Source organism: Contarinia nasturtii, unplaced genomic scaffold (genome assembly GCF_009176525.2).
Source record: "Contarinia nasturtii isolate CC-2019 unplaced genomic scaffold, AAFC_CNas_1.1 Cnas_scaffold_993, whole genome shotgun sequence".
Taxonomy (NCBI): Eukaryota; Metazoa; Arthropoda; class Insecta; order Diptera; family Cecidomyiidae; genus Contarinia; species Contarinia nasturtii.
In genome coordinates this window covers 1,371,579-1,389,757 of record NW_022198340.1, presented here as the reverse complement: position 1 = coordinate 1,389,757, position 18,179 = coordinate 1,371,579, and the positions used below count along the sequence as shown (strand labels likewise).

At 35.2% G+C, this 18,179-nt stretch overlaps 1 protein-coding gene across 7 annotated transcripts in view; it reads left to right on the top strand.

Moving 5' to 3' along the window:
• LOC116343180 (probable serine/threonine-protein kinase DDB_G0282963) overlaps window positions 1-16,442 on the top strand; it is a 95,074-nt gene extending 78,632 nt beyond the window's left edge. For all 7 annotated transcript variants that reach the window (XM_031771106.1, XM_031771105.1, XM_031771109.1 and 4 more), the window contains 2 exons: window positions 9,285-9,479; window positions 10,989-16,442. In XM_031771106.1, the coding sequence (XP_031626966.1) occupies window positions 9,285-9,479; window positions 10,989-12,143 (1,350 nt within the window). In that variant the 3' untranslated portion in view covers window positions 12,144-16,442. The remainder of the gene's footprint in view (window positions 1-9,284; window positions 9,480-10,988) is intronic.
• The last annotated feature ends 1,737 nt before the right edge of the window (window positions 16,443-18,179 follow it).

The window sequence follows — 18,179 nt, the reverse complement described above, 5'->3', positions numbered from 1 at the left end:
CAGGTACTTCCATTATCTAGATGTGTTATGAAACAGAATCGATTTTTACGCTCTCTCACTCTCTTTTACTCCCTTTCTCTATCGTTGCTATCTTGCTATTTTTCATCCATTCGCTCTAAGCAAAGGGAAATGGAATACAATGGCTGAATAATGAAAATGCTTTTGGGATTCGGTCATATGGTATATTGAATGCAAAAGCAATTTGGTTGTCATGTACCCGATTTTATTATTCCATGAAGCCATTGCTACTGTCAAATGTCGAAAATGCCTGTATAAATAAAAAAAAAGCGGCGATGAGCTTAACTCAATGTTATTTACATTTTATGCTTTTCAATTTTATTGTGTTGCAACAATTGAAAGCACAACACATTCGGTGTGCATGTGGCGTGAAAAAAAAGGAGACAGAAGAATATCTACGTTTAATTTAAGTTTATTTAAAAACGTGTGAATTCGGTAGAATGTGCATCGAATTGTCCACCATACAATTGAAGCATACAAACAGTGAATAGATTGGGCTACAGCTATAGCAGTGCTATTTTCACAGCTCCTATTCACAGGTGCTATTTGTGAACAACGCATACGGACAGCGATTTTATGATACAATTCCGGACAATAGACCTTTTGATTTGTTTATGCAAAAAAATACTTAAATCAATAAGTCTATTGTTCTATTTACATTTTGAACATTTCATTCGGAATTGTATCATAAAGTCGTAAATAGCGCCTATGAATGGGAGCTGTGAAAATAGCACTGATATAGCTGTAGCTCAATCTATTCACTGCATACAAAAAAAAATTAACATTTATTCGTGCATACATATGCGTACTACATTCAAACTTGTTTCATTTTTTGTTATTCGTTATTCGACTTTTTTTTTGCCCACATTATTGCTCATATTTTTCCATTTTCCGTGTGAATGACACATTTCCATCATTAAAAATGAATGTTGATGGGAGGCGCATGAGTGCTACGCACCATGTTACACATTTTATGCATGTATTCAGTGGAGTCGGACAAGAGACTGGGTATATGACAACAAATCAAAATGGAATTTTTATTTAACGAATCATAAAAGATTGAGATTTATTGGCGCAGAAATGTATTGCCGAACAAAGTGTAGCACACGCAATAAATGATGATTTGATACATTTTTTCCCGTCTTTCAAATTGTTGGATGAATTTAATAAATATATCGTTTACTCATTTTTGAGTCGATTTATTTTGTATGTGTTCATCAACACGCACTCATATTTCCGTCACTTTGTTCGAAACATGGCATTTGTTTTGGGAAACTGTTTTCAGTTTGTCATTGGCACGTACAAAGCCCAGCCAAAAAAAAAAGTTGGCAACCAGAACGAAGCGACAAACGAAAAAGAGAAAATAATTTAATATGACAGATAAAGAAATCATAAACACATTTTTTCGGCACACTTTTTTTGTCTTTCGGCTTGAATCTCGCGCGAAAATCGCAAAAAATGAAAGAAAAAAGGGACGGAAAATATATTGTAAGTGGAAGACAGTGAGTCGGTTACTTTTTCGATCGTTTGCTCATGATAAATTCAGTCGTTCATTTGAAATGTCATAGAAGAATGCCTTTGTTCTTCCGGCGAATTTGATAAATTAATCATTTGATTGCCAACTCTGCATCTCTCAAAAGGCTACCTTCTCAATTCGCATTTCCCAATTTGCGTGTGTGTTGCTTCGTGTTTGCATGGGCCAATAAATCAGTGCCAATTGAAACACAAACCAAACTGGTTTGCAAGTGTATGCGCAATACATTTCGTCGAAAGCAATTTAATGAAAATTATTGCCATCATTTCCGTTCGAACGCATTCAGGAATTGATTCCCACTTCAAACGTGATCTAATTAAAAATATATGCATTGAAATTTCTCAACGAAAATTTTCTTTAATTATTCAAACGCCATGTCGATTCCATCGCCATCATTCGGATGGCGTAATCAATCAATAATAATTAAACGCCTAACGACTCTGGTCTCTTGTTAAACAAAACAATATCACATTAATTTTAGGACGAAAATACTTGAAGAGCGCACAGATGCAGCTTTCGATGTATGTTGTATGATTTGAAGCCATTTGCATTGTATTGATTTTGTGATTGCATTTCAATTGTCTTTGTTTTAAAGTCCCTCGGAAAGCTGTTTCGAAACAAAGTTATCAAATGAAAACATATTGTGTCAAATGGCAATGGGGACCACCAATGTGTGTGTGTGTGTGTGTGTGTGTGAGAGAGAGAGAGATAGAGAGTGATAGATTGCATGTAATTGCACGTGCGTCGACCTCTTCAAATGATATATAATATGCAGATTGAATATATGCACACTGCACAATTTCTCTTCGTACTCGGGCACGAAATGCTTTCATTACGCGCGTTTAACTTTAAATAAAATTCTTTCAGCTGAACGAAATCACGCGAACGTTTGCATTTTTTACGTGTAGTGCATCTGACCGAATTTTATGCATGTGCTTGTGCAGTTGAACTTGTTGAGTTTGATGGCCGAATGACGGTTAAGTAATCATCGTTCAGCAGCTGCATTTGATGTTTGAATTTGCTCGTTCAAAAGTATGTCCAATCGAATAACTCAGTGTCAAATCAATGCTATGCAATGGATTTAGCAGCAAGAAATTCGACAGAGAGAGAGAAAGAGAGATAGATGGGTATTTTCTCTTTTGATAGATAGACGTTTGAAATGTTCAATTTCTGCAAAAACCGTAACATATTGGCCACTACAGCATCAATATCATCAATTTCCCAATGAATATAGTGCATAAATGCATGCGGAATTTGAATGTCCGTATATCCATCTGATTAATTGGATGGCCCGAGATACATACTTCGTCCATTGGAATTTTCTTATAAATATTCTATTCACAATTGGCCCCATTCAAACACGGATTGCAAACACAAATGGATGTATAATAAAAGCTAACACAAATCCGAATGCGATTGTATGTTCTCTCGCTCTCTCTGGCACCACATCCATCGTCCGAATGAATCTATTGAATTCAAAAGAATGCACTTTGCTGTGCAATAATAGTCAATGACTTTTCTTCGAATGTTGTAGTTTTGGTGCCATATGCTTCAAATAAGTCTTGAATAGCTGCCTGAGTATATTTGTTAAGTCTCCCCCAATTTAACAGACAATGTAAGAGCGTTTGAACAAATATAACTGGATTCATTCGCTTTTTCATCTTCAATGCTCTGCGTCTCACGCACATAAACAAAAACACACAGAGACTCACACACGGAGAGCGAAAAAGCAACACACAGTGAACCCATTGAAGTGTGTGTTTTTCAGTTTGTTCGATCATTAAACATTACTTCGTATTTACGTAACAGCCATTCCATTTCAATCCCTTTACACCAAATTGAACAATATCCATTTCGATGAAGGGCCATTCGCTTTGTGTGTTTGTTTCGTTACATTTCAACCAAAAATCAGACAAACAAACGAGAGAGAAAAATGTTCAAAGCAATGAAAATCATGTATACGATCAACGAAATGTATACAAGCGCATCCATGTCTATGATTTCAATGACATGGAGACTGAGTGAAAAATGGAATAAAAAAAATCTAACCGTTTCTGCCACGTAATGTGAATGGGTCGAATTCGGAGAATTATTGGGTAAAACGAACGTGCCAAGAAGTCAAAATGAAAATAATTCACAGACGAAAAAAAAACAAGTGGAGAGGAAAAAGAATGTTTTGTTCTTCAATAGATTGTTCGCGCGAAAAAGCAATGATTTTCAGTGTTTGAAAATAATTGTGGCGCATCGAAAAATGAAACCATGACCATGAAGAACCGTTCATTCGGATGGAAAGGACGTCGTAAAAAGCAGAGAACGGCAAGAGAAAGAAAACATTGTCGAAATAGAGAACCATAGAATGCTGACCACTTTCAATAATAAGCACTTTAAGGTTTTTCTTTACTTCACTGAATTATGTTTGAACGTGTATACGCAGGCGAAAGATTAAATAAAAAGTAACCATGTCTATGCTCTCTCTTTATGTCCACAAGGCTATTGTACAGTCACCGAAATCTAATGAACCATCGAAATGAAATGCTGAAATATGCTCATGATGTACGAAACGAACGAATTACAAGCTCAAACAAACAACATTTAAAATGTTAACTTGTTCGCCCATATTCTTTTTCTACGGCGAAGTCACCGTGCGGTGCAACAAGCCAGTTAACGAAAAAGAAAACGCCAAACCAAAGAACACACTCTACCAACCACTCAAATCAAATGCATGGACAAGAAGAGGCGGCAACAACAACAAGATGAACAAAAAAAACCGAATTCACTCAAGAAATCGCACCGAGAAGATAAAAATGTTCGTTCTCGTTCACTGCATGTGATGGTGTTTTTTTTCTTCTTCTTTTGCATTATGCCATGGTGTGGCAATACTTTTTGGCTATGTCCAAACAAACATGTTTACTCTGCTTAGAATCAATGCAATTCCCTTGCACTAACTACTGCGTCACATAGAGCTTCGCATGCGAAATTCTTTTCGATGGCAATTGCAGCACGCTGATTCAAACAAAAGCAACATCAATGCAACGATCATTGTGTTCCGTATGCATTTTGATGTTAAATTTCCATTTGCCGAATACGAATGCACTTTGCCATTGGCCACAACCATTTATTGCATGTGCATTGGTGTGTGTGTTTTTTTGGACAATTTTCGTGTGGTTTTACATTGAGCACGTTTTTAGGCAGCAAGAAAAGAACATGGCACAAAAGATAGAAGAGAAAGTGCATCGAACTCTATCACTGAATAGAAACTCAAAATCACAGAACATTCACATCGCATCCAGCTCGTATACTAAGTGCATACATGCACATACTCGCTGCACCGGTCGTCATCGACCGATGAACAACAAACATTTCGACGAACAAAAAAGAAGCACTACATGACGAATTGAAAAGAAGTTAGCGCATTTAAAAAAATTTCAATGCAATTCGCGCAAATACACATTCGAAACTCGGAGAGAGAGAGCATTTTCGTGCATTCATTTTTATATACGTGCAGAGCAAAAACGAGTTATGTTTTTGTAACGATGTCTTCTTGTTTGTAGCCGTGCGCTCACACAATTTTTAGATATTCTGCGAATGCTACAATAGAAATGTGGTCGTCGTGCATGGATCTCAGTGTATTTTTTTTCTTCGCTCTCTTGTTTGTTTCATGCTGTTATTGCAGTGTGCCGCATTTTTATGAGCATTTTCGACTATTCTTTCATCACATAAATATTCTTTTGGGAGGTTTTTGCGCGTAAATTTACGTCTACATCCATTGTTATTGTTATTTATTATTGTTTCTACTGTGTTCATTGCTAACGATTGCCGAACAGAGCAGAAAAAAGGAAAAAAAAGTGACCACATCAAAGCAGTAGGCGACCTCACTCTTTCTTCTTCCAATGTGATTAATTTGCAAAGTGCATTTTTGGTAATTCTCTTTTATGATGGTCTTCAACAAAGAATTCATTGCTTCGTGTTCGAGATTTTCACGTTTAATTGCACACTTTGTTTCATTCAATTAAAATGGCTCAACATCATCATCCCTTTTTTCGTCTCTGCCGTCTTGATAGGATTTTTCACCAAATTTTCTCATTTTTTTTAAGTATTATTCCAATTTGTAGAGAAAAAAAAGTTGCTTTTTTATGAAGTACGTGGTCGTAAAAACGATTCAAACGTCGTCTCTAATACACAACAATTTGCAATAAAATCCCATAATAAAAGTAACGTTGTTGCACGCCCTTAAGATTTACCAAATATTTTCCTATTATGTATACATAGAAAAATAAGCATTTTCAAAAGTTGATTCTTAGAAAATCGATTCGAGATGGGGTTGTTTTGTCGCAAGATTGTTAGGGGAATTCGAGTACCTATGTGCTATATGTGGGCAAGTGAAGGTAGTTTGAATTCATTCTGTCAATCAATTCTCAAGACTTCAAGCGGATTCAATGCAAATAATGCTTGTTATGTTTGTGTCTTCAAGAGCAATTACCTTAAAATACTGGATTAAAATAAACCCTATTATGTGCAAAAGAAAAATCGGGATATATGATGCATCTTATTCGACTTTTCATTGTTTATTTTTTAGCAATTTTTCCATTTCATTTCGTTCCCATACACAATATTCCAAGCACATCGAGCTTAAGATCTTCAATTTGTTTGCATTCTGAAAATCCCAAGAGAATATATCGCTCCAAATGAGATAAAGTTCTTAGAGAATATATGTATGTATAAGTTTGATGTATAGATGTGAACATCAGCTATACTTTGATTTGCTGAATTGATGAAATATTCATCGCATGACACATAAATCGTACCGAACTGTTGGTAAATATAATCGTTCTTGAAATGCAATAAATTTACATTAAAATTACACATGCTCGTGACGCAAATCGATTGTTATAATTTGTAATACGTGCAACACCACGATCTGTATACCAGGAAGAAACGTATGTTTCCGAGCATTCGGACTAAGTGTATATGCTCACCCATTCCCGTCGTGCCATTGCTCGCATCGCCGAATGTACGTATCAATTAAAATATTAAAACGCAAACCATCGTGTTTTTGTTCGCGCTTGTTTTCCCTCAAAAATTGCGCTCGCAATTCATAATAATTTCGGTTAAGTGTTATCGCTGGGGCCGTGTTCATCGCAGCGCGAAACTGAACATTTTTCACCCGAAAAACAACCAAAAAAATGCTGTATACAATTTTTGCAAATGCAAACGAACATCGCGTTTGTTTTCATCTACAACATTTTTGTATACATCATTATTCCTAGCTTCATCAACGCCTCGGCTGCCACGACTGCGGCTGTGTGTGTGTGTTTTTTCGTTTTCTTTACGCTGTGCAGTACGATGATATTAATCGCGGTAAATTATATTCCAATTATTCAAATTGAAGAACGAAAATTGAACGCACAAACTTGGCATTGTGAATGAGTTGCGCTTGCTAATGTGTTTGATTAACTTTCAGTTGATGTTTTTTTGGGCAACAGCAAAAGTCGAAAAAAAAAACAAAGAGATTGAGAAAGTGGAAGAGAGAAAAACTTTGAAAAAACACCTGGTCGAAATTCACATGGAAACAAAAATGAAAAAGCAACGCAATTAACTTGTTGTTGATTGAACTGCAAGCGGGAAGAAAAAGAAATTGATGCTAATCTATGTTGTCGATGAACATTGCATTTATTCTTCGGTGTAACGAAGCAGACAAAAGATATACAACAGCAACATTGACTTTGATAGAAGAGAACGGGCGAGATTTGAAGGGGAAAAAATGTGCTTGTCGGTAAATTGTTTTTGCCTTCATCTCCGGTCTGTCAACTTACGATTTTTCGGCTCTTTATTCTAATTCATTGGAATGTATATATTCATTACGAAATATTTATATGTATATATTTTTTTTCTTATCGTTCTCCTATTCGGAAGATTTATTTTGTACTTTGTTTATCGATTTTTGTGAGCCAGAAATAGCAACGGTAACGATAAGAAAACTTTGGCGCAATAGAAGCGTGACATGCTGTGTGTGTGAATGCTGAATTCTCAGTTGAAAACACGCAAAAAAAGCAGTTCACAAGCCAAATGAATTATAAGCAGTAACAGCACTCTATGCTCGAATTACATATCATGCTCATCGCTCGGATTGACTAAAAGTGCAGAGGCAGCAACACGGCCGTGGTTTTTGCATTCGAAATTCATCTGACTAAGCCGGTGCTCTTTCTCTTTCATTGTCTTTTGCATCGTATACATTTCTTCTTTTTTTTGTAATAAAAATAGACTCACTCACTCCCGGTTGCCGGTTAAATATAATTTCCGCTACATATATTTTAAGTTCGTTGCACAAGTCGTTGTCGATTTTTCTGTTCCAGCCGCTTTTTTGCGCTGCATCATCATATCTATATAGTACACAATTCCGAAAATGTAGTGCATGGAAATAAAACTAAATTCGTTATTACAATTCATACAACGAACGCCAGAATTCACACCATCCCGGAAGTGAATCCATTCGTTGGCGCTTTCGCGTTACGCGTCGAAACGATGTTATGACAAACTATTGCAATTACGAAACATGCACGAATTGAAAAACAACAACCGAACCAAACGGCACACAAAAATTATGCAAAAAAAGAGAAAGAGATAGATAGAGACAAACTACGATGAGCGAAGTGAAAAGACAAAGAGTTATTTTGAATATACGACACATACACACAGAGAGATAACTTTAGATCCCATTTTATCTAGTGTGAGAGATGTGGCACACGATGAAAATAAAAGCAGTAGCAACAACGAAGGGGCGAGAAAAAAAACTGGAAATGACAACAAATACACAGCAACTTTGCTGGAAACGAAATTGTCTACGCGAAAGTCAAAGTTTTGTTGCCAAGTAAATTTTCGCAAATTTCTTCATTTATTTGTCATTTTGTTGGCATTTTTGTTGTACACTGGTGGAACACTATAACATCATTTAATTTATATTAAAATGTTATTTAATAGCCGACGTTGGTAATTACAACGAACGACAAACAACCCCAACATGAAAACAACAATAATGCAACAAACAAAAGGCACAAAAAAGAACAAATAAGACAACCAAAAAATTAAAATGAAACTTCGTACGAGAGAAGACGAAGAAGATAAAGAAGAGAAAAGTTGAAGAGAAATAAAAAGAAGTTGAGATATGTGTGAGTGTTAAGATAAAACAGTGGCGATATTCACAGCGATACGCTCTTCATTATGTCGCAATTAAGGCTTACTTTGCCATCATTTTATTGCATAGTTTTTCTGCTTAAATTACTGCCATCAATTACGTTTTACTTTTGAAATGATTATTTCGTTTTTATCGAAGAGCGTTTCCACTTTCTTTTGAACATGAATGCACTGCCGATAAAAACGCGCACTGAATAACAGAAACTAATTTTAAACTGCTATTCAAGGAGAAGGAACGTGGAAAGGGCAAAACTCCTGGGGGAAAAGAGAAACACGAAACACGTTCAAAAGCCGATAAGATGGATCCATTGAATTCATTCATTGTCCTTTCCAATGTGATTTTTGTTGATGGGGCGAGTTACAAATCAATGCCCATCGGGATTCATTTCAAATGGAAATAGAAAGTAGAAAAAAAACGCGTAACAACACACAATTCGCCATTTTTCCCAGAGTTGCTCTCATTTCATCTTGAAGTTCTTTTCATTCACTTACTTTCGTTTCGTTTCATTTCATGTTTCGTTTTTTTTTTCAATTTGTTTAGCTGAAATCAGTGGACTGTGAAGCGAACAGTATCAATCACAGCAATGACAATTTAATATCAAATGCCGAAATCACGTCGATACAGTGCGATGAAGTGGCCGGTGGCGGACAAAATCACCATTCGGGCGCAAATGGATCGCTGATTACGATGACAATGAAAAATAATCATTTAATTGTGGAAACCGAGGAACGTAGCGTAAGTACTGCACAATTAGAACATTCATCAAACGTTCGAGACCCATTTATTTTTATAGCCTCGATCCCTTGCTCCCTCTGCACAATTTTTAGTCGGAAAATTACGAGCGAAACTTTTGTGATCGGGTTTAACAGCAATTGCTTACACGAGAGAGAAAAAACGGCTAAAAAGAAGAAAAGAGAACGAGAACGAGAGAGAGAGAAAGAGAAGGATGGGAAAAACCATCTCAATAACGAGATTTTTCACACGATTTTTTTTTGCGTCGTCGGCAATGTAGCGCCAAACCGGCGAGTAAAATTTTGAACGCATAATAAACAACTTCGATCGATTGCTGGCGCATAAAAAATGTAAATTCGATTCTTTTCATTTTTTTATGGCATAAAAGTTTTCTCACTCAATTCTTATTTTCGGACGGAAAATTGAATGAAGAAGAAAAAAATTATTGACGAAGAAAAAAAATATCCGCAAACAACAAGGACCAAAAGTTTGTTTTCCCTTAGCATTGAAAAAGTGCGTGAGACTTATTTCAAATAGTTAAAAATACGAAAGAGAAAAATATTGCCATTTATTAAAAACTTATCGGTTTGCAAGAGTATGAAGCACACACACCGCGCGCACCGCATCTCTATGAGGTGCCTTTTGATATATTACAGCATCGATAGATTGGAATGAATGATATATATTTTGTGCCGTAGAGGATTTTCTTTTTGTTTGATTTTTTCGTTCTTTTGTGCAAACAAGAGTTTCTTTTACACGAAAAGTTGTCACTGTTTGAAATTGTTTGTGTCGGTTGAGAACTCGATTTGGTTGTTAAATAAAAACAATGCCAGACTCTCCCCAAAAAAAAACATGTTTTTCCCACCCACGAATTGTAAAATCATTGATGGAAACCGAACATCAAAAGTTTCTTTTTCTCTCTCTCTCAATAGAATTCCATGCAGTTTTTCAATTTCTCTCTCATTTTTCGGTATTCTCTTTTTTCTTTTTTTGCTTCATTTTCCTCAGTCCAATCGGTTCTGTCGCAAGGCTCGACACAAACAAATTTATTTTTATATTTAAACTACAGACAGAGTGAAAATACTCAGGGCAATTGAAGGATAAAAATGTGACAACACGAATCAAATGTGCTTTGAATGGATTTAAAATTGATTTTGTCGATTTTCCATTCAACATTTTTGCCATACCAAATATTGCAAACGTATTTGGTTAAAGATTTTTGTTCCATTCGAATGAATGTGGGAATTACAAAAATGTCAATCGATTTTCCACTTGAAAATAGAAAAACCAAAACATTTTGTAATCATTCTAATGTATGCGATGAAAAGCAATATCGTAACAAATATCCATTTGACGTTTGATTGAATGAATAGAAAAAAATATGCTTTAATCCATTTTACTGCAATTTATCGAACAAATTTTCAAATCATTGTGAGACATGTAATGCAATTTTATGTGAAAACTTAATTGAAAATCATGTTTTTTTTGTCTCTTTCCATTTTTCTATTGTAGGATATTGCACGGGATGTTCGTGAAACAAAAGTGCATTACTCACCGTCAGAGAAGGATGGTGTGTTTGTTGTTGAAGTAGCTCGCGGTGCTGATAGTAATACTACACCAATCATGGTAAATGTAGCAGCGGCAGCTGCAGCTAGTGGTGGAGGTGAATCGGGAAAAATGACGGTCGAACAAATGACCGTATCGCCGAGACAAACACAAGCAACGATTGTGGAGGTGCCCGAAGAGCAACCAAAGTGTATGGACTATGCATCGTCGAATAATGGAAACGTGTCTTTCACACAAAGTAATGAAAAAGTATTGGTTCATCCACCGCCGAATGGTATGTGCATGGAGGAGGATGTCCTAATGATTGACGAAGATGGAGCCGTTTCAATGTCATCGCCAAAACATAACGGACACGATGAAATCGAAGCTGAAACAAGTACCGCTGCTGGCGGCAATGATGTTTTTGTTGGCGTTGGTAACATAAACACCGGTTTGTCACAATCCGATTTGAGCATTTCATCATCGGACGGTTCAAATCGCGCATATTGTTATGGCACACAAGAAACTTATACTGTCGAATCAACATCACCGCATCGAAACGGCAACAGTATAATGTCAATTGAGCCGAATGTTACGACACCTGAACCAATTACAGTAATTAGTGATACCGAGCACGAAAACCAAATTAACAAAAATGGATCAGTGGCTGACACATTGTATGCAACACTTGAACCCGTATCAATTGACATCGCAAATGAGAATCAAATCTCCGTCACAGACAATGGCATCATCTTATCAAAAGCTCTTAAAACAACCGCCGAAACTGAAAATGAAAATGGAAATGACACTTCGCCACAGCATCAACAACGGTATCAACACGACACTGAATATATTCCGAAACAAAATGGCATCAAAACCAATGGAAATGGTGTTGTGAACGGTGGTGGTGTTGATCTTAAAAATGGCATCAATGGCAACGGTGAACATTTAACAAATGATTCAAATGATTTCGATAGTTTGGTGAACTTTCCAGCACCGCCAACATGCGACGAAATCAATGATATTACCCAGTTAGATAATGGTAATATGGATTCACTACCACCTCCACCGCCTGAAATACAACAAATTCCAACAGCTGGACCGATTAACGTTGAAAGTTAATGTGGAAACACGTTCCAATCGAATTAGCGCAACACAATTCACCAGCACATACACACTCTCTCATTCATTCATTTCACTCACTTAAGTTATCTGCTTACTTGCAACACACATCCGCACAGCAAAAACTCTTTAATGATGTCACTTAACCTCTGTTTATGACCCAACTACTCATCTGCAAACGATGCACGAGCCACAGAGAATGAGATGTTGGCAGCACTTGCAGTTTTGCCACCACCATTTTAAGCGTTTTCAGTTTAACAAGTGAGAGAAAGACAATTTTTGAGACTCGGGGAAAAGTTTATGTTTGAAAACAATCGTGGCCAAAAATGTTGCCAAAAAAATAAAAAAAATAAACAAATCGTAAAAAAAGCTATGAAAAAAATATTATTTGTTATGGGATTTATTTTATTTTAGATCTTTTTTTGTCGTCATTTGTTGGTTGTCGACGAGTAGAATATAAACGGCAACAATAACATAACGAAATGAAGATTTTAATGGATTTGTGGTTTTTACCGCAAGAAAAAAAACAACAAATAAACTAGTTTTTATTGAAGAATTATAGACAAAATGATTACAAAGTATTATATATTATTGTGATCTCTTTATATAAACGTTTTAATACATACACACAGACAATTAGCTGTAGGATTTTTAACAAAAAAAAATTATATAAAAGCGATATGGCTTGTCAATGCAAAAGGGAGGCTTTACATGGATTTGCCATCATGTCAATTGTCCGTATAGTCATCGATGTCGTTTCGTCGATTTGAGCGAAATGGATTTTGTTTTTTCGGGTTTTTTTTGTCGATGGCCAGTAGTAAATTCACACACAACAGAAAATCCATATTGAATAAAGCATGGATTGTTCGATACACGAACAATAAAAAAAATGTACACGGTTATTTATACTATTACCACTAAAAAATAAAATATATGTCAATGTTGTGTTTAAACTAAAAACTAAAATATAAAATGAATTAGCAATTGAATGCATACAAAAGAAACCTAGTTAAAATGTAAGTGAAAATGAATTACGAAAGATGGAGTATAAGTTGTTTATAACAAAGAAAATGCTCGACGATCCGAGCCGATAATTTTAAAGAGACACTGCGATGAGAGTGTTGTACACGTGAAATTAATAAAAAAAATCACGTACCACTCACCATACTTTGTCTCATTTTAGCATTTAAGGTATTTAGATTTACAAATTGCATAACACATACAACATGAATGGCTCAATGGTCCAACCAAACAGAAAAAAAACTATAAAACTATAGATGTTTAAACATGATAACAATTAATAATTTAATTCCAAACAAATTAGTAAACATTATACAAACTATACGCAAAAATCTCCAATTTCCCACAAATTTTATGTTTGCTCTCTTTTGTATTTGTGTGATTGTGCGCGATGGCACACACACACACAATTCACAAAATCAATTAAAATAAATCCATTGAAAATTCGATGCATTGGGAGTCACTAATGATATGAACACAAAAAAATAAATAAATATATATATTTAGAGAGCTGTAGATGATTAGCCGTTGCATAGGCGCTGAAAGGCGCGCTTTGTTTTGTTCATAGGTCATATAATCAGCGAAACTATTGAATACGCAAAAATTGTATCTCTCTTTTTCTGGTTTGGTGTTGGGATGGCAATGGTGATATGAAAACATTTCCACACTAACCGCATCCCACATTAATCCAACACCGCGCCCTTCCTGCGCAAAAATCGAAACAAAAATAACCAAAATGCATACAAAAGAGATTAATATGAAATGGATGTGTTTGGTTGTCAATACAAAAGCAAACGATATTGAAAACAATGTTTACCCAAAAAAGCTGGAGACAAATGATCCACAGTTAAGCCCGTCTGGCCGATTTTATCAGCTATAATTATGTGCTGCGCGTATTTAATGAGTTTCGTATAAAATATATAATTTTTAGCGTATAAAGATAAAGAGCGTCGCACACTTTTGATCAATGAAAATTGATTAAAGTAAATATGTAATTTAGAAAACCAGAATAATAATAAATGAAAAGCAACAACAAACAGAACCCAAAATCATGAAAAACCGTCGTCGATGTTATTACAAAATATTACTAACATTTATAGTCATACACATAGCTGAAACAAAAACAAAAAGTATCGGACTAAAATTGCGCCGAATATATGTGTAGTTATCAGGAATATGCATCGTACGCAGTGACCACACACATGAATAAAACATTTTGGACACTATGTACGATTTTAAGCCTGAACTTTATTACAAATAAATAAGTAATTAAATAATTTTAATGACTGGATATTTATGGGCACTGACATAGGCATTTCATTCGATGTACGATGATAATGGTGTACGGAATGAGAGAGACAGAGAGAGATCAAGTATGTGTGTGAGTGTGAATTTTACGATGTTAACATCCTTGTCAATATAATTGTTTTACGCGTCACGCGTGAGCGTGCAGTTTTGCTTTATATTTTAGTTATTGCTCCCGATTGCATGAAATTTGCTTTCGGCTGATAAAGGACCCCATTCCATTTTGATCCAAAATTGTTCATTCAATCCACTTAGCAGCAGTATGCCGTTTCGTACCGTTTTTCATTTTGGTACAACTTTACATGTGTGTACATTTTAGCTGTGTTAGTTACTTTCAACACGCATCGAAAACCATTCATTCGCGATAACATTCAAAATGTCTTAATGTATCGAAGAGGAAGAGCATCGTTGACATTAAATCGATTTCAAACTGCGATAAATGCTAAATTACTCTTTGATTTGTCGCTCGCGCGCACACACACACACCGATCATAACCACCAACATCAAAAAAATCAATGGCCAAAACCATTAAATCTCTCATTCCACACAATTATTGTACGCACATTGAATGGTACTGTGGGTGCTTTTTAAGCTCGTCAAAACTCGTGAGAAACAGATTATTTTTAGCCCTAAGATTGTAGATAAGATTCTTATTTATTTTTCATGCTTTTCACACATTTTATATAGGAAAAATCGCGCAATTTGTATTTGTACTAACATTTCCGGAACCACAAAAAATGCAAAACAATTGATTCCATTTCATTTGATCACTCATTAGATTTACTAGCTAACTAATATGATTATTCGACGTACACAAATTTATAATCGAAAAAAATGTAGAAAAAAATCGCAAAATTTTGTTTTCATTTTTTTTGTTTTTCATCGCTTTTAACAGGACATTTGGAAAGAAAACACCTTTTTTTACAATCATTTTCTTTTCGCCGTTTTATTCGCTAAATTAGTATTCGATGAATAGAATCCAAACCAGTAGGTAAACGTATGCACAACCGTATCGCTATTGTCATATGAAAATAAAACTATATACCATATTTAAAACATACAAACTACTCCAAGCTCCAATGTAGATTTTTTAATTTCCTTTCTTGTGTTACCATCTTGACGGTGTCAAGTTTTACCACATGATTATTTTTAAGAAATGAAATGAAACGAGCGAAAAATCGAATATCGATCAAAGTTCGTGGTCAATCGTTGGTTTTCGATTTGGATGCACAAAAGAGTATGCAATTTGCATATCTCAATCCTTATTTTGAAATGATGAGAATTTAACTTATTCGAAAGTTGTATAAGTGTAAGTGTAACTATAATGGAACAATATAAACGAAATTTACTTAAAATATTCGAAATAATTAACAAAAGATGAAAAGAAATTGTTTAATGAATGACGAGAAAAAGAGGAAAAATTTATAGAAAATGTCGTTTCGTTAAAATAAAATAAGATGTAAGAAAATATAATGCACAGATTTCTCCCGATCCGGTGCAATGTTGCAGGCATTTTGATGCGGACTTATTACGTTGTAATTTGCAAATATGATAGTGGATTGAACATCTAAATTCCCTAATGACAAAATAAACAGCATCACCACAATTTATTCAATGTATTTATGTAACTGTATTGCACAAAATTGCAAATGGAAAAACAACAAAAAGACCAAATGGATTCAGCTTCCTCATTTTCCGCATATATTTGGACCGTAAATGCAAATAATTACCAAATAACAATAGCATTTTTCTCAATAAAACCGTAAATTTCACCCACCATTATGACAACTACAACACACTCAGTCACACACACACACACACACATTTATGAAAAATATCCCATAACTTAAATATTAAAACTACAATTTTATAAATGAATGTTTAATAAAGGCTATGGAAAATCTAGAAATTTTCACACAAAACACACATTTAAGCTCATTATTAATAATAATGATGATGGAAGTCCATTGTATTCGAACTAAATGTCATTGTTTTAAATAAAAAAAAATCATGAAATAAAGTAAATAAAAAACAAAACAAACGCATTTTCCACTTAGTTTATGTTAAAAGTTTAGCGCTTTTCAGTACTTGGTGAAAATCTGCGATGAAAGCACTTTAAAGTTCAGTTCACTTTAAATGTTGAAACTCAGAATCGGAACAGAAAGGTAAACAGGCTGCTTTTGAATTTCCAAATTTTAAAGCTTGTTAGATTCGAAGAGTCGAAAGCCTGTCGGAAAATGCACTTTTCCTTTTTTTATATTCCCAGCAATAGATGGCGTTGGCACTGGAAAAGAAGTGGAAAAAGGTTTTTCCAATTTTCACCCTTCCTATGAACTTGAGCGGAAGCATGAAAATAAGTGTCGATGGAGACGGTTGAAACGCTTCGTTAAAAGAAAATTCTTCCCGTCACTAATAGAGGGATAAATGCGATTTCTATTCAAGTTTGTATCGATAGAGTTTGTATTATAATGAATCTATTTGAAAAGTATCATGTAAATGTTTATTTATTTGATCATATCAGTCAATGTAAATTTCCATCAACTCAAAATATGCAGACATTGTACATTCAATTACAAATAAAATTGAAATGGATGCAATGTATTTGTTGTTGCATAAAATCACACGAATGTGAATGAATCCATTCGCCTTAGAATGTTGTCCTTAAATTTTCACACGTCCTCATACAATCACATGCGATTTGTTTGCGGTGAAAGAAAATACCTTCGTTTGTTTGAAAAAAACGTGCACATGGCGCTCGCATTTCACCAGTCATGAAAAGCGTGTTGCAATGTATGCTGTTTCTCCGGTCTCTCGTACAAACGAATAGATGCACCCAGTTGTGTGTGAGTGCACGTAAACGGACAGAGAGTGATTTGAATGGTTTTTGGTCCTAGTTTTCACTTTCGTTTTCCATGTACATATCGGCACATCACGAATCGTGGAGACTTCAAACAACGCCATGTGAGCACACATTTGCGGCCCCGTTGTCGTCACAATCGTGTACAAAAGCTTGTATACGCTCCCGCTCTCTCTCTTTCTCTCGGTTTTTGTTTGTTGCTTTTCAATTGAGTTTGACGACAACCAACGTGTTGTTGTTTTTTGTCTCTATGTTTACGCTCTCTTATCGCACATTTCCCAGTTGCAACGCCATGTGTTTGCATCGTATAACCTGCGTATAATCGGTATGAATGAAACGATATGTGCTTTCGTACGGTTAAAGAGTCAAACCAGAACTTTTGAATGACAATTTTTGTTCGTCGTTTATTTGTTTCTGTCTTTCATCTTTTTTTTTATTCGGAAACATTGCTTGTCGACGAAACGCGTCGTGATGTGGTGGTTTTTTGTGTCTCATTTCATTGGAAAATCAAATTGGCACGATTGAATTGTAAACGGTCACCGGTATATTTTCCGCGCGAACAGGTAGGCAATTCATTAAAACAGTGTTTGAGGTTTTTTGTTTTCGATGTCGAATCTCAAATTGAACACCCCCGCATTCACGAAAAAATTGCCAAAGTTTCAGTCCAGATTCTATCGAACAATGCAAAATGTGTGACATGTGATAAACCAACTATACGCTTAACATTTTTTGTTGGCCGTTTGTGATTCCATCAAATGGATGGCATAAAAAAATCATATCGTTTTGATATTGGACACACGTTTCAAAAAGTATTTGAGATAATAAAACAACAAAAAAAAAACACGGTTGTCAT